Raw genomic sequence first — 22,396 nt, 5'->3', positions numbered from 1 at the left:
GACCAAAATATGGTGCTCCACCATTTTATTGAGACAGAAAATATTTTGTCTGCACTATTAGAGGAAAAGGAGAAGGACTCAAGGCATCTAGCTTTTTTTTTAGAAAAAGCATCTGAATATCATAGATTATTGGCCTCCGAAAATGGGACAACAAGTAATTCAGACTTGCTAAAGACTTACTATGAAAGGCTGCTGTTGTTCTGCGTAAAAACATTTCCTTGTTCTCTTCTGGAGTCAGAGAGAAGCTGGACAATCCCTGTTGTGGGTTACAGGCCAGCATTCATGTCACTGAAAAGTTGTTTAATCCCTTGTAGTGTTGTTAAACCCCATGTGGTTTACTGTTTTGTGTCATAATCAATTTATCACAGTTTTCCTATCCTTAACGCATGTTATTCTGTCTGTGAAATAAATGGGTTTGTTTTGTATGCATGGTATTGGCATGGTCAACCAGTGGACCTCATAGAATGAGTTTCCTGATAGGGGCAGTTAATCTGGTCCAATCAGGAAGCCCTGGCTGACAGTTAAGGACAGGAGTGTTAGAGGTTCTGTTCACTCTGAGATCTGGCTCTAAATGAACTGGATCGGAATCAAGCACTGTCCACATGTAAATAAAAAGTGGTTTGGTGATGGGATACCGGCCTCTGGAGTTATTTCAGCATATTTGAAATGTGCTTTATAATTTATAGTAAGGGGGAATATGTACTTTTATTCAAACTTTTGTAGCTATTATAATGAATTCTGTATTGGATTGGATGAATCTTGCAATTTCAAAACATGCTGTAAAAGTTAAGAGGATTTGAGGATTCTGGTTCCTGCTACAGTTCTTAAAGTAAGGGAGAATTTAATTTTAGATATGGCTAAACAGGATTTAGAAACATATTTTTGGGTTATTTTATTTGCAAACAAAGGAATAAACTGCAGTTTGGAGAGATTTGGAATTAAGCTACAGGGCTGGGAAAAATTACCTTGATTTAAAGATTCAAACTAATGGCTACGAGTGACAGTATGACTTTAAAGCTAAAATGTATTGCTACAGATGAAGCTTTCATTATTTTTAAATTCCAATTTTCATACCCAAGTTAAAGAAGAAACAATTTAAATCTGGTCAACTTCCAAGGAATGCAATATGCACTTTTAAAAAAAAACTGATTACCCTGAGCTGTATTATATCCCAAATAAATGCTTTCCAAAACTATTTTAAGCTGGGTCATACAAAATTTAGGACTCGCAAATCCCTAAGGGGAAGAAAGCCAACCAATTTATACATTGATGGTAGGTTTACGTTTGGAGTCATGCATGATTACACAATCACCTTCAGTAGATGAAAATATATGTTACCTCTGGGGGGTGGGGGTGGATGGGAGGTGCAGGTGACGCATATTCAACATGAACAGATAATTTGGGACAGCAGTCAAAGCTAAGGTTCATCAATCATTATTCCAATTACAGTCATACAAACAGATCAAGGAATAATTAAGTCCTGTTGCAAAACCAGTTTACCATTTTACCGGCAATGACTTTATAGGGTCCTGCTATTAGCGATACTTGTACGTGTGGGTATAGAAAGAAAGGCCAGTGGAAACACTGAACATTGATCAACGAGTATGGCAATTCAAAGAATAATAAGGACTAACTAGTGACAATCAGTGTCCACTATGCTGTCTAGTTAGAGCACCAAAGAAACTGTATTATCACTGATATGCCTGACAACCAGTGGGTTCATCGAGGCCTTTCTATAAGAACTCATGTGATGCCATTTTGATCAGAAGCATGAAGTGTTAAATGTCACGATAAACAAACTAGTATGCCCAACTAGTAGTTCAGGACAGTTTGTGTTGGAGAACAGCAGTGCCTGAGATTGCAAATAATGAAGATTTCCTTTACACTCAAAGATGCTGAATGTAAAGAAACCATCAGTATCATTTACTGTAGGTTAATTTGTATAACCCCTATTATAGCTGTGTGCAATTATTTGTTGAATTAAGTACTAATCAAGTTACTTGTTGTCAAATTATCTGATCAATATGCGTATTGAATGCAAGCTCACACTTTAGGTAATCTGTTCAGAGATTGCAGCCTGAACAAAAAATGTTGCTAAAGATCCTTTGCAGGTACAATGCATATGGACTAACTGAGGCCGAACTGCTTGCCAGAGTCACTGATTTAATTGAAATTCTCACTATTGAATTGTGAAAACATTACCCAGAGCCAGTCAGTATGTATTAATATATTACACCAAATTAGCTGCTTTGCTCAGCATAATTTAGAAGCCAATAAACGTTCAAATAGAATTTTACGTTCAATTTGAATATGACCAAAGCTCTTAAGAATACAGAGATCATGGGGAATTGCAACAAAGAATCTCTCCACATTCATATGCTTGGGAGTATGGTTTAGAACTGTGAATTATTTTAGTACTACCCTAACCTGTAGCATTGAAATTTCCAGCAACCATCATGAAATCAATACAAAGAGAATACTGCGAAACCACCAGAAAGTCTCACTAGCAATATGGCAGTATCTGCTATCCCAGTGAATAATTAGAGTTTCTGCTTCTACCTCCAGGAGTTTGGGGATGATTAACATCTGGCCTTTCTGTAGGGGTTATGAAAGTAACTCATAATCAAATTGAAGACGTACTGAAATAATTGCATCCTAAGGAGAAGCGAATGCCAAAACTGCTGGAATATTTCTGGAAGCTGAAGTGAGGCCCAGGCAGCAATGAAGCAGCATTAGTGAATTCAACAGAACATCAACCAACTTGAGGAGAATGTGGAAGCTAAACTAGAAGACACTCAGCGATAATAGTTTGTTTGGTACTGGCGTACTGAACACTCTTCCCTGGATTAGAATTACTCTCCCTGTATTGGTCATGGTGCAACTGTTAATTCAAGTTGCACTCACTATCCAATGTGGAACTTGCTGTCAGTGTAGATGCTGATGAGTGCAGGCAAAAGAATTATCCAAAAGGTTATGCTTGTGCCTAGGTTGTACTGCATTATTTTGCCTAATCCAAACATGTGTAATATTTAACTGAGTTGCAAACACTGGCACTCTGGTGAAAATAAAGATTTCTAGTGCATGGTTGAAAATTTAAGTCTACAAAACATTTGACCTAGAAAAAAAGGGGGTGGAGAGATTACTTTTTGAGAAGTTGGTTGAGTATTCTGTGTAATAGGTACAGGAGATGTTTGAAAGATCAAAGAGGTATTTAATGCCATAGACTTAAGGCATTCTTCTATTTAACCAATAGCAGAACTGAAGTAAATAAAACTGACAATTTTCCTGAACAAGATAATAATACGGTGTGAGTACACTTTGAAATTGATGACTAACAGGTATGTGCTGTAATGTCTGGGATATAAAAGAAATCAATGATCTACAAGGTGACCTATGCTGGCACTTGTACAGGACAGACAAAACTTATAAGTGTGTGAAACTTATTTTTTAAATTCTTGACTAGCTCATGTGGCATCTGTGGCTATATCTAAGTCTACCATGTTAAAAATCACAAAACACCAGGTTGTAGTCCAACAAGTTTATTTGGAAGTACAAGCTTTTGGAGCACTGCTCCTTCATCAGGTAGTTAGTGGGGCAGGATTATAGAACATAGAATTTATAGTATAAGATCAAAGTGTCACACAACTGATGCTATGTTGAACCAACCTAGACTGCTGTTAAGTCTTTAATCACTTAGAATGGGTTGCAGGTTTCGATTAATATGTAAATCCCAAACTGCTTTCAAGTCCGTCTCAAGATAAGTTACGGTTTTATTAAAAGGAAGTGACATCTCGGCTCAGACAATGCATTAAAGGTGTGAAGTTAGAGTCTGTCTGTATTCCAACTTTGAGTCAGACTGGTTCTATTTCCAAAGCGGGAATTTATGAAATGTCACATGGATTGACTGCCTAAAGGTTGTGTGCTTTTTGAACAAGATAAATTGTATCTGCAAACACAAATACAAATTCATGCCATAGACCTATGTGCGTGTGGATGTGCATGTGAGGGAAGTATGATGAAGCTTCTCCTTTTAACAAGGTTATGCTAAGCTTGGTTTTATTGAGAGGTCGTAAACAACACAGGCTCCAAAACATCTGGGGCTGAAGGGTTTTACAGCCAATTCGATAATAGCCTCGGGAAGTAGGCTTTCAAGTTTTTTTTTAAATTGAGCAATGAATGGGGGATGGCCAGTCCTCCCAGCTCAGTTTTTCTCTGGATTGGTTTGATTTTATTAGTAGTTTGGAAAAAGCTGCTGGACCCAAAGAAGCAGGTCCAGGCTGGTACTCTCTCTGACTTCTATCCTATAAGATGCTGTGTTTGATTTTACCTTTTTGTGCTAAGGGATGTTTATGGAGATTGTTGCAGGTATTTGGAACAGCATCATTAAGTTGGGATGATCAGTTGTGTTTTCAGAGAGTTTAAGTTGTTCGATATTCTGTTTTCTGTTGTTTTGTGTTTCATTCTGTAATCTTGTAAATAAATTTTGTTTTGTTTAAAACAAAGTGGTTTGACCAGCTGATTCTCTCCTGTAATATCCACTTTTCACCTGCTTAAAACAACTGGTAAGTTAGGGTCTGGTGTACCTTCTTGAAATGTTTTGAGGGTCTGGCTTGGTCCATAACAGTGAGAGTGAGTGAGTGTGTGTGTGTGCATGCGTGTGCCTGATAGTGTGTGCGTGAGTGTGGATGTGTCTCTGAGAGAGAGAGAGAGCCTGCGTGTGTGTGTGTGTGTGTGTGTAGTGGGGTCACCTGTAGTGTGACTTGAACCCAAGATCCCAGTTGCATCCATCCTCATGGGTACCAAACTTAGCTATCAGCCTCTGCTCGGTGACTCTACATTGTTACTTATGCCAAAGTTTGCCTTGGAGGGCGGTCACCCAAAGATCCGAGGCCAATTGTCCTTGACTGCTGAAGTCTTCCCTGACTGGGAGGGAATATCCCCATCTGGCAATTGTTGCATGGTGTCCACTCATCTTTTGTCATAGCATCTGCTTGGATTTGTCAATGTAACATGCCATGGGTCGTCCTTGCCTGAGTATATGTGAAAGACAAAGTTGCCAAGTCATATGAGTACCTGTATTTATGGACGTTCATTGTCTGAGCCGAGATGTCACCTTTTTTATAAAACCTTAAGTTATCTTGGGAATGTGACTTGAAAGAAGTTCTGGGACTTGCATATTAATGCATTGAAACTTGCAATCCGTTCTAATTGACTTAACAGCAACCTAGGTTTGTTCAATAATCGCATCAGTTGTATGACACTTTGATCTTATACAATAAATTCTGTGTCCTATTATCCTGCCCCACTAGCCACCTGACAAAGGAGCAGCACTCTGAATGCTGGTACTTCAAAATTAACCTGTTGGACTAGAACCTGGTGTTGTGAGATTTTTAACTTTGTCCGCACCGACACCTCCACATCATAAGTCTACTGTGATAGTTGATGTCATCTGGTCTGAAAATAATTTTGCTGTCTGTAGATCCTAGGGGATTTTTCAGTTTCCAAAACTTTTTTCATTTTTGAGGAAGAAAACATTTTCTGGTACTATGGCTGTTTGCAGGCATTATTCATTTAAAATAAATTCTGTTAAGATTTTAATGCCAAGAGAAATGTTTTATTAATGCCAAGTGCAGTAGCCATATAATATTTTCAAATTGATGCATAGAACGATGTAAATAATATACATAGCAGCGTTTTAGATAATTTTGCACTCTCCCCATTATGTAATAATGTATGCAAGTAGCAAGATTGCATGATACTTACAGTGGACATGAGTGACCTGCCTCAAAGCTGGAAGTCTCAGGAGCTTAGCCAAAACTGCCTAAAACAACAGATTGAATTTGTAGTTAAGCCATGAACGCCTTTGGGATTTGCTTCATGTTATGTCTCCATATAGCTCGAGGGTTGTATCATTAATATATTAGAGCTGTCATTAATTAGGCACAGCATGTGGATACTCTTCCAGGCGATATTTGCTGCAACTTTATTAATTTTTTTTAATGCCTGGATGTCAAAAGGCGCACACAATTTGAATATCCCTAGTCATGTTGTTTATCAGGAAATGTTTTTCTATTCATTAGATGTTTGAATTATTCTTTATAAATATAAACACGATTATTGATGACGTTTAATGACAGAAAACTGAATCTAAATCTACCTTTTAATACGGAATGTTAAGGAAGAATGCCTAGCCCATACAGAAACTATATAAAAAAAGCAACTCCGCTTTTGTTGTTTTTTTCGAAAGCACTGCTGATCTTGCTGAGCAACAATTCAAATAGTGTCAGAGTTTGAGTGACATAATCTGACACTGGTTCTTGCAACAAGTCTTCCCCTGCCTGAAATTGGAGCTTCAGACACTTCTCAAAATATGTCCGATAACAATGAGAAATGCTCTGTGCGAACACAATGACTGTTGTGATTCTGCTGCTTATGGTAGTGTTCTTGTTCCTGAGTCAATTCATCTATTCAAACCCTACTAAAATTGGAATGTATAATGTAACAAAGTGCCATCTTACTTTGGAGTAAGAGTACTTTGGAGTACTGCTTTGGAGATGTCAACATTGGGATGAGGTGTTAAAATACAGCATGCCTGCCATCTCAAATGTAGACATTCATTGATGGAGTAACTTAAACATGAATGGGGAGTACTCCTGGTGTACGAGCCAACTTCTATTTCTCAACAGACACTGTCAAAATCATTCATACCATTAATATTTGTGGGACCTTCCTGCTATGTTTGCCTGTAAAAATAGAATGATTACACTTGGACTCAGCAAATAAAAATAATTGAACAGGTAGTTGGAGTACTGTGTGCACTTTTTGATAACCAGTCAGAGTATGAATGATGCAGCATTTATTAATTGGGATATTATTATTGATGAAAATTATTACATTTATTAAAAGAGAATCAAAGTTAAGAGTTAAACATAAGAACAGAAGAAATGGGAGTGGGCCATTTGGCATTTGAAGTTATTTGTCCATTCACTAAGGTCATGGATGATCTGATTATGGCCTTGGCTCCACTTTTGCTGCTTATCTCATAACCACTGATTCCCTTGTCAGTGAAAAGCTGTCCATCACATTTTGAATTTAGTCAGTTATCCAGCTGCCACTGTATTGGGGAAAGATAATTCCAAGATAAGTACTTTCAGAGAAAAACAAAACCTTCTTGTTGCCACATTAAATAGGCATTTATTTTAAAAGTGTACTCCCAGCTCTCTTTCACAAGTAGAAATATCCTTTCATTCTTGTATATTTCAATTAAGTCACCTGTAATTCTTCTGAATTCCATGTGACTACCACTCTGCTCAACCTTTTCTCATAAGGCAAATTCAGTCCTTGGAAGTGATTGAATCTTATCCGAACAACCTCCAATGCAAATATGTCCATCCTTAAGTAAGATGACCACAGCTGTACGTTAATCTCTCCAGCAGTCATCTCACCAGCACTGTCTACAATGATAACAAGACACCTTTACTTTTATACACCTTCCCCCTTGTCATAATAGCCAATATTTTGTCCAATTTCCAAATTATTTGCTGGCCCTACATCCTTTGTGATTTCTACAGGAACATGCAACTCCCTTTACAGCATTCTGTAATCTCTCTCTCTTTTCACTTAGTTTATTTTTCTATTCTTCCCACCAAAGTGGACAGCCTCTCGTTTTCTCACATTATAGTCCATCTGATAAACCTTTGTCTACTCACTTAATCTATCTATATCCCTGTACAGACTTTTTCTATCCTCCCAACAACTTACTGTTCTTCCTATCTGCACGTTGTCACAAATTTGCTGACAGTTGGTAATTTTATTTACGTCATTAATACAAATTATAAATAGTTGAGATCCCAGCACTGATCTCTGTGACTCGTATAGTTTGCTATGCTGCAATTTAATCTATTATTCTTCATTAGATTTCCTGTTGGTGAACTAGCTAATCCTCTGTCCAGAGTCTAATGTATCATCCCAACACCATAAGCTCTTATTTTATGATGTAACCCTTATGAGCTGCCTTATCAAATGCACTACATCTACCATTTTTCCTTTATCCACTGTATTTGTTATAAGAAAATCAGAGCAGGATTGGACCAGTCAGCTCCTCAAGCCTGCTTCATTGTGCAATATGACCATGCCTGATCATCTAACTCAGTACCCTGTTCCTGCTTTCTCCCCATGCCTTTTGACCCTTTCAGCCTTAAGAACTGTATAGGAACTGGATAGAAAATATTTTAACTTCAACTGCTTTCTGTGTCAGAGACTTTCACAGGCTTACCACTCTCTGGCTAAAGAAATGTCTTATCATCTCAGTTTTAATTGGCCCAACCCATCATCCTTGGATTCTTTTGTCATTGGAAACATCCTTCCTGCCTTCCTGTTAGAATTCTGTAGGTTTGTATGAGATTTGTTCCCTCATTCTTCTAAACTCAAGTGAATATATTGCAAATCGATCCACTCTGTCTTCATATATCAGTCCTAACATCCTAGGAATCAGTCTAGTAGATCTTTGTTGTCTTCTCTCCATAACCAGAACATCCTTCCTCAAATAAAGAGACCAAAACTGAGCACAATACAGAGGAACCTTGATTATCTGAACTAGATGGGTGGTTACTATTTCATTCGAATAATCGATTTATTCAGTTAATCAATTAAATGCCTTTCTTCTAGGGCTCAGAGGTTTTTTTAAGTCTGCTCCCTGACTGGGAGCTGTATGTACTCAAGCAGCAGCACACTGCGCCCTGCCCGCGCCCCCCAACCCTATCCAACACCGCACCCCCACATGCCCCCCAACCCCGTCCAACACTGCCCCTGCCTGCCCCCCAACCCAATCCCCACCTGCCCCCCCCCAAACCCGTCCAACATCCCCAACCCCGCCCCCTTTCCGCAGCAGCCAGACTAGATATCAACAACAAGACTGCTGCTGCTGCCTTTTGGGGGGTGAGTCTCCAAATAGCGTATACACACCTGCACGCGCGCACAACCTTTTACTGCAACTTTTTGACAGGTTCCCCCTTTGCCCTGTACTGAACAATGTTGGGCAGATTATCCGGGGAAGGGGGGGTTTAGGGTACACCCCTGTGTAGAACTCCAGGGAAAGTATGGGGAGAGAAAAAGAGGATGGGCAGTCAGTCATTTGGACATAGTGCCTCTTTAATCACTGTAAACAAAAGATGCAATCAGTGTTGGAAACACATCTTTGATATAACGTTCTATTGGGAACTCGAGGTCTCCTTCAGATAATCCGATATTTGGATAATTGATATTCGGATAATCGCGGTTCCTCTGTACTCCAGGTGTGGTCTCATAAAGGCCCAATACAATTGCACAAGACATCCTTGCCCAATGCTCATCCCTTATCACTATGAAGGCCAACATACCAATTGCTTTCTTCACCACCTGTTGCACCTGTATGGTTGTTTTCAACAACAGGTGTACAAGGGCACCCATGTCTTAGTGCACCTCCCCTTTCCCAATCTATCACCATTCAGATAATCTACCTTCCTCATTTGCTACTAAATTGGATAATATCACATTTATTCACATTATACTTCATCTGCCATGCATTTGCTCATTCACTTAGTTTGTCCAAATCACATTGAAGCTTCTCTACTTCCTCCTCACAGCTCACCTCAAACAAGTGTAATTAACTTACTCTACACTTATTTCCCTTTCACAAAACCATTTTGACCCGTATTATGATTTTCTAATTGTCCAGTTACTATCTCTTTAGTGATGGATTCTAGCATTTTCACAATGACATATGTCAAGCTAACTAGCCTAGAATTTCATCCATTTTGTCTCTTTCCTCTGAATACTGCCATTGCATTCCGGATTTTCCAATCCACTGGATGTAAACAGAATCAAGGGAATTTTAGGAGATTACAACCAATCCATCAAGCATCTTTGTAGCCACTATTTTTAAGACTCTGGATGCAAACCATTCAGTGCAGAGAACTTGTTAGTTTTAAGTTTTCCTATTGCTATTTTTCTAGTAGTAGTAATTGCTTTTAAGTTCCTCCTTGCCTTTTGTCTTTTGACTTTTCATCTACTCCTGGAATGTTGTTTGCATCCTCTACTCAGACAAATGCAAAGCACTGATTAAAGCCTCTGCCATTTCATCTTTTTCCATTATTAATTCATCATAATGTCATTAACCCTTGAAAGATAGTTTTGAAGCAAACATGGTTATTTATTTCCCAAAAAACATTGTATAGCAATTTGTTGACACTGAGACTTACGAGACGAGCAAACACCAAGGACCATGCAGCTCATCTACCATCATAATAGTCAGTTGATGGAGTTGTTGGCTAATCATAGCCATTGACCTTCTCTACATTTATGTTAACTGATTTCAGTCAAGATAGTACTATAATTCACCATTATCTTTAAGGCCAGAGTTTCTGACCCCACCAAGTCCCCAGTAACCCTTGCCTAAAATTGTGTGTAATAATACTGGATGAAGATGGGATCAGGCTAAGGAGTTAATCTTCCATTTCACAATCTCAATGTCCTGTTGATGCTCGTAAAAAAAATTAAATGTGAATATTTATCCCACCAAAAAAACCTATCAGTATTTAAATCCTAAGCATGAGTCACTCATTATCGAAGGGCCAGAAAAGGAAAGAGAAAGAAAACAATATTTTTGTAAAAGATTACATCAATAGTTTTTCATTGGAAGTAAAAGTGGGAATATAACATCAATTTATATTCAGAAGAATGCAAAACAAAATTAAAATTTCAAAGCTTGCCACTTTTCTTGCAGTATAATGCATATAAAAATGATCAGGTTAATTCTTGGTCACAAATTTCCAAAATAGCAGGGATATAACAATTGTGTACCTCAAAAATGTCATCTAGGTGCAATGTTTTTATCAGTTTTTTCTCTGTTGCTGCAATGTGTTTTTTTTTGTTTTCACCATACAGCTTTTGTTTGTTTTCAGTTCATATAACCTCATCATCTTTCTTTGTTCTGCAAGATGAAGATGACAGTACAGGTAGTTCTTCTATAATGCAATGGTTGCATTCTTGTGCAACCCCATGTTATAGAAAAATCGAGTTTTAGAAACAGTATTTAAAGAGTTGGCAATGTAATCGCGTTACAGCCAACACATGTTTTAAAACTTCATGCTTTTCAAACAGTACTCCAATTCATCAATCACATTATAGTCAATTCATGTTAGCGAAACGTATGTTATAACTGACCGACCTATATTTATCATTTTTTATTCACTCATGGGGCATGGGCATCACTGGCTGGAACCACATTTATTGCCCAGCCCCAGTTGCCCTTAAGAAAGTGGTAGTGATTGATCTGTCTTGAACTCCTGCAATCTCTGTACTGCAGATAGATCCACAATGCCATTAGGGAGAAAATTCCAGGATTTTCATCCCAATGACACAAAAGGAACAGTGATACATTCAGGATGATGAGTGGCATGGAAGGAAACTTAAGGTGGCATTGTTCCCTTGTATTTACTGGCCTCGTCTTTCTAGACGGTACAGGTCATTCTGCGATAACGCGTGTTTCGTTCATGTGAATTCGCTGCAACGTGATTGACAAATTGGGTACACTGTTTCTGAAGCAGGAACTTTTAATACGTGTTGGCTGTAAGTGATTACATCGCCAACACTTCAAGCGCTGTTTTTAAAGCATGATTTTTATACAGTGCGGGGTTGCACAAGGACGCAACCATCACGTTATCAAAGAACTGCCTGTAGTTCTCATGGATTGAAACGTGTTGTTTAAGGATCATTGATGGATTTCTGCAGTGCACTGCATGTTGTAAATGGTACTCTACTGCTATTGAGTATCGGTCGTCAAGGAAGTGGATGCGTGTGGATGTGGTCCTAATCAATCAAACTGCTATGTTCTGGATTATGTTAAGCTTATTGAATGTTGTTGGTAATGTACTCATTCAGGCAAGTGTGGAGTATTCCATCATACTCCTGGATTGTGCGTTGTAGATGGTGGACAGGTTTTGGTGTATCAGGAGATGAGTTATACACTGCATTATTCCTGGAGGAATTGAGAAGGTTCTCGTTTGGACATGGGTGACTGTTAAAGCCAGTCTACACTGGAAGGATCAGCAAATGGACAGAATGCTATAGATGATTGGGATTTAGACAAATTACTGCATTTTGCTATCAATGCGGTTTCTCTCTGCTTCTGAGACACACTTTCTTTCAAAATAGAAATTGCAAAATTTTTAATTTAATTGCAGCAGGTGTATCTATGCTGGGCAAGCTTCTCCCAGGACTTGATATCAACATCAAACTTCACAAAGTGAAGCTTAATAGCGTTCTTGTAACACTTCCTTTGGACTAGCACAAGTGCATGTATCACACTCAAGCATTCTACAAAAGATTCCCTTTGTAAAGGGAGTGTAAGCATTATGTGGCCAAGCCAGTGCATTTGTTGCTGTCTTAATATGGTGTAAATGTTTAGCATATCAGCTCAGGTAGGAGAAAGTGGGGACTGCAGATGCTGGAGATAAGAGCTTAAAAATGTGTTGCTGGAAAATCGCAGCAGGTCAGGCAGCATCAAAAGAGCAGGAGAATCAACGTTTCAGGCATAAGCCCTTCAGGAATGAGGAGGGTGTGCCAAGCAGGCTAAGATAAAAGGTAGGGAGGGGGGACTTGGGGGACCGGCGTTGGGCGGTGGAAGGAGGTTAAGGTGAGGGTGATAGGCCGGAGAGGGGGTGGGGGCGGAGAGGTCGGGAAGAAGACTGCAGGTCAAGAAGGCGGTGCTGAGTCCGAGAGTTGGGACTGAGACAAGGTGGGGGGAGGGGAAATGAGAAAGCTGGAGAAATCTGCATTCATCCCTTGTGGTCGGAAGGTTCCTAGGCGGAAGATGAGGCGCTCTTCCTCCAGGCGTCATGTTGCCATGGTTTGGCGATGGAGGAGGCCAAGGATATGCGGACGCCAAGGACCTGCTTGTCCTTGGCAGAGTGGGAGGGGGAGTTAAAGTGTTCAGCCACGGGGCAGTTGAGTTGGTTGATGCGGGTGTCCCAGAGGTGTTCTCTGAAACGTTCTGCAAGTAGGCAGCCTGTCTCCCCAATGTATAGGATGCCACATCGGGTACAGCGGATGCAGTAAGTGATGTGGGTGGAGGTGCAGGTGAATTTCTGACGGATATGGAAGGATCCCTTGGGGCCTTGGAGGGAAGTGAGGGAGGAGGTGTGGGCCCAAGTTTTGCATTTCTTGCGGTTGCAGGGGAAGGTGCCGGGAGTGGAGGTTGGGTTGGTGAGGGGATGTGGACCTGACGAGGGAGTCCCGGAGGGAGTGGTCTTTCCGGAACGCTGATAGGGGTGGGGAGGGAAATATATCCTTGGTGGTGGGGTCTGTTTGGAGATGGCGGAAATGACGAAGGATGATACGATGTATCTGGAGGTTGGTGGGGTGGTAGGTGAGGACCAGTGGAGTTCAAGGGCGGAGGAGCGGGAAGTGGAGGAGATGCGGTGGGGAGCATCGTCAACCACGTCTGAGGGGAAATTGCAGTCTTTGAAGAAGGAGGCCCTCTGGGTTGTTCAGTATTGGAATTGGTCCTCCTGGGAGCAGAGGCGGCGAAGGCAAAGGAATTGGGAATATGGGATGGTGTTTTTACAGGGGGCAGGGTGGGAGGAGGTGTAATCTAGGTGGCTGTGGGAGTCAGTCGGTTTATAGTAAACGTCGCTCTTTGTGTTGAGTCGCTCTTCCGAGATAGAAATGGAGAGATCTAGGAAAGGGAGGGAGGCGTCTGAGACGGTCCAGGTAAATTTGAGGTCGGGGTGGAAGGTGTTAGTAAAGTGGATGAACTGTTGAACCTCCTTGTGGGAGCACGAGGTAGCGCCATACAGTCATCGATGTAGCGGAGGAAAAGGTCAGGGGGTGTTAGTAAAGTGCGTGAACTGTTCAACCTCCTCGTGGGAGCATGAGGTAGCACCGATACAGTCATCAATGTAGCTCGATGACTGTATTGGTGCTACCTCGTGCTCCCACAAGGAGATTGAACAGTTCATCCACTTTACTAACACCTTCCACCCTGACCTCAAATTTACCTGGACCGTCTCAGACTCCTCCCTCCCCTTCCTAGACCTCTCCACTTCTATCTCGGAAGACCGACTCAACACGGACGTTTACTATAAACCGACTGACTCCCACAGCTACCTAGATTACACCTCCTCCCACTCTGCCCCCTGTAAAAACGCCATCCCATATTCCCAATTCCTTCGCCTTCGCCGCATCTGCTCCCAGGAGAACCAATTCCAATACCGAACAACCCAGAGGGCCTCCTTCTTCAAAGACTGCAATTTCCCCTCAGACGTGGTTGACGATGCTCTCTCCACCGCATCTCCTCCACTTCCCGCTCCTCCCCTTGAACACCGCCCCTCCAATCTCCACCAGGACAGAACCCCACTGGTCCTCACCTACCACCCCACAAACCTCCAGATACATCGTATCATCCTTTGTCATTTTCACCACCTCCAAACAGACCCCACCACCAAGGATATATTTCCCTCCCCACCCCCATCAGCGTTCCGGAAAGACCACTCCCTCCGCGACTCTCTCGTCAGATCCACACCCCCCCCACCAACCCAACCTCCACTCCCGGCACCTTCCCCTGCAACCGCAAGAAAGGCAAACTTGGGCCCACACCTCCTCCCTCACTTCCCTCCAAGGCCTCAAGGGATCCTTCCATATCCGTCAGAAATTCACCTGCACCTCCACACACATCACTTACTGCATCCGCTGCACCCGATGTGGCCTCCTATACATTGGGGAGACAGGCCGCCTACTTGTGGAACGATTCAGAGAACACCTCTGGGACACCCGCACCAACCAACCCAACTGCCCCATGGCTGAACACTAACTCCCCCTCCCACTCCGCCAAGGACATGCAGGTCCTTGGCCTCCTCCATCACCAAACCATAGCAGCACGACGCCTGGAGGAAGAGCGCCTCATCTTCCGCCTAGGAACCCTCCAACCACAAAGGATGAATGCAGATTTCTCCAGCTTTCTCATTTCCCCTCCCCCCACCTTTTCTCAATCCCAACCCTCGGACTCAGCACCGCCTTCTTGACTTGCAGTCTTCTTCCCGACCTCTCCGTCCCCACCCCCTCTCCGGCCTATCACCCTCACCTTAACCTCCTTCCACCTATCGTATTCATAACGCCCTCCCCCATGTCCCTCCTCCATACCTTTTATCTTAGCCTGCTTGGCACGCCCTCCTCATTCCTGAAGAAGGGCTGATGCCCGAAATGTCGATTCTCCTGCTCCTTTGATGCTGCCTGACCTGTGTGATTTTCCAACAACACGTTTTTAATATCAGCTCAGGTGTTTTTACATCTGCCTGGTAATTTGGCTTGCCATTCAATCTACAGAATCTTTCAATGGCAGCTTAAGTGAAAATGTTTGAGCTTCATGGTATGACACTGGTTTACATTTTAGGACTTGCATGCACAGAGAAGTGCGAGGAGGAATGTTGTTTTATAGACTTTTAATTGGGAAGGTAGAATACTTCTGTTTATGTGCAAACTGTCCAAAGTCTGCCAAGGCTACATTTGATATGACAATTCCTGCATGCTCTCATTGTCATTATAGATAGTTTAGAGATACTGAGGTAAGTGAAAATATCCACTGTTGACAGGTTCTAGTGTAAAGTGTTTTTTTGTTTTCATGTATATTTTAATGTGGATTGAACTGAGAAAAGGCCTGCTTTAAAAACCAAGGATTGTGGAAGTGATTATTATGTTTTTAAAAGAAAACCACCAGCACTTTATTTTAAGCACTGTTTTCATAGTTGTTTGTTCAACTAGTTGGCAATGTACAGTTGTAGATGAACTACCACCAGAGAGTGTGTACTGAAAGTACTGAAAGCAACAAGTATTTGATTAGTCTGTGGAGTGACAAAGACTTTCTGTCTGCCCACAACTGTTATTTCCTCCCAGGTAGTTGCACAGTTCGTGGGTGTGAACAAGTTGGTCAGAAACCTTTGGACTTCCTGAAAGAAAGATGCTATCTTAGTTGCTGCGGTAAAAATAATCACCTAATGCCTGAAGAATGCCAGTTTATTTTCTCCCATTAGTTACTGCACGTTGTTGCTTTTCACCAACAAGTCAGAGACTTTATACATAGCGAACCAGTTTGTCGATCCCTTCTGTTTGCAGGTGAAAGTACCTGGAGAAGAGAGACATTAACAAACGTCAAGTACTGGCATGCCAAAAGAATCATCTCAGTGAACCCTATGGACAGGGACTGTCTTTTTAATTTTGCCTCTACCATGCCATGGTTAACAGCACATCTGGTCTTGGGCTTGGAATAAGAATTTCCTGGAATAAGAACAACCTGCTATGTTACTTAAATTTTTCCCCTGTAAATCAAAGGGCTGAAGTTGTCACATATACTGAATTGGATATCCATTTCTGAAAGGGAAGCTAACATGCAGTCAACAGTAAATGCAAAATCAGAAAATATATCCTTGAAGACTTTAGTCTTTGCCTACGTTTGTCTCAGATTGAGCAGTTTTCTGACCATGTGATATCTGATATTGATACCAGGATCATTATTATGGAAGGCATCAGAAAGAAAACATGCTGAAGAGGGTTGGTACTAACATGCAAACCTGTTTTATTTCATCATTGACTGGGATTGGCTTAGTCATTCTCTACTTTCTGTTGCTTTCATACAATTTCTAATTTTCATTTGAATTTGATGCTACATTCTATTCTAACTCATCAGAAATATGTTTTTTAAAATTAATTGTGTTCTGTATCTATTGGTGACTAGCTCAAAATTTGACATGAAAATTATGTCAAAATCATGAAGTACCTGATGCTGAAGAATCAAATTTAATTTTCCAGAATATGAGGACTCCTGTTAACAAATAAATCTAAGGTAGATTGATATATTTTGTTAAGCAAAGTTAAGGGATGCGGGCCAAAGGCAGGTGATATAAAGTTAGGCCACATAACAGTCGTTACCGCACTGAATGATGTGACTGGCTCAGATGGCCTATTCCTGTTCCTATAAATGTGCTGTTAACCATGACATTTGTATGGCATTCAAAGAAGGGATGAAAGGTGAGGCAGTAAAGTTTGAGTTAGTGGGATAACACAGAATGGAATGTGAAGATATACAGGGATGACTGAAGCAAAAAGCTCAGAGGTATGAGGTTTGAGGAGAATGGAGGTATAATGGTGCCAGGCTATGTAGGGATTTATAGATGATGAGGATATTACATTTAACAATTGGATGATTTGAAACCCATCTAAATCAATAAGGATGGGATTACACGGTGAGCAAGATTTTGTGCAAGCCAGGATGTGAGGATGGGGTTTTGGATTTTGAAAACTTGATGTTGCATTGCATCCTGAGAATAACTTCAACTTTATTTGAGCTATCCTTATAACTGCCTATTTCCACCTCGGTAAATGCAAATTGATTTCCCTCCTGTCTTTGCTCATCTGCTGCAGGAATGTTCATTACAGCTGGTCTTGACTACTCCAATGTAGTCCTGGTTAGTGTCCCATATTCTCCCTATAAAACTGAAATCATCCAAAACACTGCTGCCTGTGTCGTAACTTGCTGCATGTTCCATTTCCCTATTGCCCTTGTGATAGATGTCCTTCAAACTTTCCCAAACAAGCAGCATCTTGTTTGTAACAGTCAGAGCCCTTTTGTTTCATTGTATTCCTATGAAATACATTGGCGTTTTCAATAGGTTAAATGCACTCCATAAATATGTTGGAATTTATGGAGGGTGGCGATCAGAGAAATAGAGCCTGGTGACAAAATAAAGTCAAAGGCTTCAAAACAATGAGCAGTCTAAATTGCAGCAAGAGAGGAAGTTGAGCTTTTTATGTCAGTGAAAATATAACCTAGACTTCCTGAGTTTTGTTGAGGAAATACTGACTCCTGTGTGAGTTGATGCAGAAAGACTGAAATTTGAAAAGTATTGGAGATATTGAGTGTCTTTTTCGGCTGGAGTGAAAAGCTAGCTCAAATATTTTAATTTTCCAGAAAATGGTAGCAAGAATGATTTTAGCAGATCCTTTATGTAGAAAAAAATCAAAGCAGTGAATTCTTTGTAGCTTCCAGATATGGTAGAAGTTAGTAAGTCATGGTTTGTTTATTCATAGAGTCATAGGGATGTACAGCATGGAAACAGACCCTTCGATCCACCCGTCCATGCCGACCAGATATCCCAACCCAATCCAGTCCCACCTGCCAGCACCCTGCCCATATTCCTCTAAACCCTTCCTATTCATATACCCATCCAAATGCCTCTTAAATGTTCCAATTGAACCAGCCTCCACCACTTCCTTAGGCAGCTCATTCCATACATGCACCACCCTCTGCGTGAAAAGGTTGCCCCTTAGGTCTCTTTAATATCTTTCCCCTTTCACCCTAAACATATGCCCTCTAGTCTGGACTCCCCGACCCCAGGGAAAAGACTTTTGCCTATCCATGCCCCTCATAATTTTGTAAATCTCTATAAGGTCACCCCTCAGCCTCCAATGCTCCAGGGAAAACAGCCCCAGCCTGTTCAGCCTCTCCCTATAGCTCAAATCCTCCAACCCTGGCAACATACTTGTAAATCTTTTCTGAACCCTTTCAAGTTTCACAACATCTTTCCGATAGGAAGGAGACCAGAATTATGTGCAATATTCCAACAGTGGCCTAACCAATGTTCTGTACAGCGCAACATGACCTCCCAACTCCTATACTCAATACTCTGACCAATAAAAGAAAGCATACCAAACGCCTTCTTCACTGTCCTATCTACCTGCAACTCCACTTTCAAGGAGCTATGAACCTGCACTCCAAGGTCTCTTTGTTCAGCAACACTCCCTAGGACCTTACCATTAAGTTATTAGATCCTGCTAAGATTTGCTTTCCCAAAATACAGCACCTCGCATATATCTGAATTAAACTCCATCTGCCACTTCTCAGCCCATTGGCCCATCTGGTCCAGATCCTGTTGTAATCTGAGGTAGCCCTCTTCGCTGTCCACTACATCTCCAATTTTGGTGTCATCTGCAAACTTACTAACTGTACCTCTTATGCTCGCATCCAAATCATTTATGTAAATGACAAAAAGTAGAGGACCCAGCACCGATCCTTGTTGCACTCCACTGGTCACAGGCCTCCAGTCTGAAAAACAACCCTCCACCACCACCCTCTGTCTTCTGCCTTTGAGCCAGTTCTGTATCCAAATGGCTAGTTCTCCCTGTATTCCATGCGATCTAACCTTGCTCATCAGACTCCCATGGGGAACCTTGTCAAATGCCTTGCTGAAGTCCATATAGATCACAACTACTGCTCTACCCTCATCAAAATCCTCTTTGTTACTTCTTCAAAAAACTTAATCAAGTTTGTGAGACATGATTTCCCACGCACAAAGCCATGTTGACTATCCCGAATGAGTCCATGCCTTTCCAAATACATGTACATCCTGCCCTTCAGGATTCCCTCCAACAGCTTGCCCACCACCGAGGTCAGGTTCACCGATCTATAGTTCCCTGGCTTATCTTTACCACCCTTCTTAAACAGTGGCACCACGTTTGCCAACCTCCAGTCTTCCGGCACCTCACCTATGACTATCAATGATACAAATATCTTAGCAAGAGGCCCAGCAATCAGTTTTCTGGCTTCCCACAGAGTTCTTGGGTGCACCTGATCAGGTCCTGGGGATTTATCCACCTTTACCCGTTTCAAGACATCCAGCACTTCGTCCTCTGTAATCTGGACATTTTGCAAGATGTTACCATCTATTTCCCTACAGTCTATATCTTCCATATACTTTTCCACAGTAAATACTGATGCAAAATATTCATTTAGTATCGTTACTGAGTAATTGAAAAGACATTACTGCTATTTAAACCATTTAATGTTAACTTTGTTTTTACATGTAGGTACGTGTGTCAAAAGAAAATGATTCATCTTGGAAACCTACTTTTATTGTAAAGCCAGATGGAGGATCCCAAGGTGATGGAATCTACCTCATTAAAGATTCTAATGATGTCCGAATGTTGGCCAACCTCCATAGCAAGCCAGCAGTGGTCCAGGAATATATCAGCAAGCCATTACTGATCGATAAATTGAAATTTGACATTCGATTGTATGTCTTGCTCAAATCATTAGACCCACTGGAGATCTACATAGCCAAAGATGGTCTGTCTAGATTCTGTACAGAACCATATCAAGAGCCTAACAGTAAAAATTTTCATCGAGTATTTATGCACTTAACAAACTACTCTCTGAATGTCCATAGTGGAAATTTCATTCATTCTGACAGTGTAAACACTGGAAGCAAAAGGACATTTTCAAGTATTGTAACCAAGCTTTCTATGCGAGGCTATGATGTGAAGAAAATGTGGTCGGATATTATCACTTTAGTAATTAGGGCTATTATTGCATTGGTTCCTGAATTAAAAGTTTATCATCAAACATATATTCCTCCAGGAAAACCTGGACCGACATGCTTTCAGGTCAGTATGTTGTGTTATTGTATTGTCCTTTGTAATATTGCAGTGTTCAGGTCTATGAATCTCAGAATTATAAGTTTTATGATTAAGCTGTTGACTTCCTTTGCAGTGCTTAATCATTGAAGTTTTACAGTCCTGTTTCTGGCATTCACTGGTCTCTTCAGGCCTTCTGATTTCAAGAAGGCAATTACTGTAGTTGTTTATAAAACTCCTTTGAAATAGACTGCCAGGAGGAGTCTGACAACAGCCAAGGATTTACTTTTTTTTCTCTGAGGAAACACCCCAAGTCTACTTAATATTTCCCACAACATCACTTACTTATGAAGTTATGCTCTTTGGTTCTGTAGCCAAGTGCTAAATGTGTATGTGCTAGAGTTATCCAGTATTGATTATAGCTGCCTGCAGTATTAAGATTTTGTGATGGGCTTGTAAGACTCAAGCCATTTACAGAGCTAATCTAAAGTTTCTAGTCATGATTAATTATAGGACCCATTCCAGGTACAAATATGTTTTCAAGCATACTAAGTTTATCATGACAAGTACTAAAGAAACAATACTTAATAAAAAGTGTTTTTGTTGGCTTATTCACATTGGAACACCAGTTTGCAAGACTGGCTGACTGGGCACAGGTTTCCTATTCTGTTCTGTTGAAGTTCTCCTTTTGTCTTCGATTTTTTTCTTGAGCATTGAGTGACTAAAACCCAATCCTTATTAACTCTTACTACTTACTACTCCTTTTAAAGATCAAAGGAATCTTGAGTTGTAATTGGCTTTTTAGTGCACTACAGTATATGAACAGTTCATGGTCAATTTTGGATTGGCAAAATAACTTATGCCTAATTCCTGATCTTGTTCTTTAAAAGTAACATCACCTCTCACTGTCACCTCATTCATTCTTTAACATACCAATAATTTTATAAGATCATCCCTTTTGAACCTCCTTGTCCCTTTTAGTTTACCAATTTCATAGATCTTTACTAAGACAAGGTAGCAAGTGTGAACAATTAATGGTTCTGGTTTGAGTCATACAGCACGAAAACAGATTCTTCAGTCCAATTAGTCTATGCCAACCAAGTTTCCCAAACTAAATTAGTCTCTCTCGCCTGCATTTGATCCATATCCCTCTAAACCTTTCCTATTCATGTACCTATCCAAATGTCTTTTGCATATCGTAATTGTACCTGCACCTATCATTTCCTCTTACAGTTCCTTCCACGTATGAACCCCCATTGTGTGAAAAAGTTGCCTCTCATCCTTTAATTTTCTCCTCTTGCCTTAAAAATATGGCGTGTGGTTTTGAAATCCCTCACCCTAGGGAAAAGAAGGCTATTCACCTTACCTATGCCTGTCATGATTTTATAAATCTTTATTAGGTTTCCCCTCAACCTCCTATGCTCCAATGAAAAAGTCGCAGCCAGTCCTTCTAACTCAAACCCTCCACTCCCAGCAACATCCTGGTAATTTTCAATTGTGCAGTAAATGTGTTCTATAAGTCAAAATTACATTTTAGTCTAAATGTTTAAGGGCAAGTTTCAAGGCTATAAACTTCCTCAACAGCACTATCTCAGGCCCTACCATTCACTGTTTAAGTCCTCTTGTTTCTCCCACCAAAATGCAATACCTCGCATTTAATCAAATTCAGCTCCATTTGCCACCCCTCAGTCCATTGGCCCAATTGATCAAGATCTCTTTCTAATCTTCGATAACCTCCTTCACTTTTGACTATACCACCAATTTTGGTGTCATCCACAAACTTACTAATCATGCCTCCTACATGCTCATCCAAATCATTTATATAACAAAAGTGGACTCAGCATCAATCCCTGTGGAATACCGCTGGTCACAACCCTTAGAAAAACCAACCTCCACCACAATTTCTGTCTCCTATTGTCAAGTAATTTTGTATCCAGTTGGCAAGCTCTCCCTGAAT

The 22,396-nt window shown here is 40.8% G+C and overlaps 1 protein-coding gene across 4 annotated transcripts in view; it reads left to right on the top strand.

Annotated features, from left to right (window-relative positions):
• The window catches only part of ttll11 (tubulin tyrosine ligase-like family, member 11), a 220,687-nt gene that overhangs the window by 69,195 nt on the left and 129,096 nt on the right, over positions 1-22,396 (top strand). For all 4 annotated transcript variants that reach the window (XM_043720260.2, XM_043720262.2, XM_043720259.2 and 1 more), the window contains exon 4: positions 19,894-20,469. In XM_043720260.2, the coding sequence (XP_043576195.1) occupies positions 19,894-20,469 (576 nt within the window). The remainder of the gene's footprint in view (positions 1-19,893; positions 20,470-22,396) is intronic.

Source organism: Chiloscyllium plagiosum, unplaced genomic scaffold (assembly GCF_037043375.1).
Source record: "Chiloscyllium plagiosum isolate Xiang-an unplaced genomic scaffold, Cpla_swu_hap1 HiC_scaffold_21, whole genome shotgun sequence".
Lineage (NCBI taxonomy): Eukaryota > Metazoa > Chordata > Chondrichthyes > Orectolobiformes > Hemiscylliidae > Chiloscyllium > Chiloscyllium plagiosum.
This window is presented reverse-complemented; position numbering and strand designations above follow the sequence as displayed.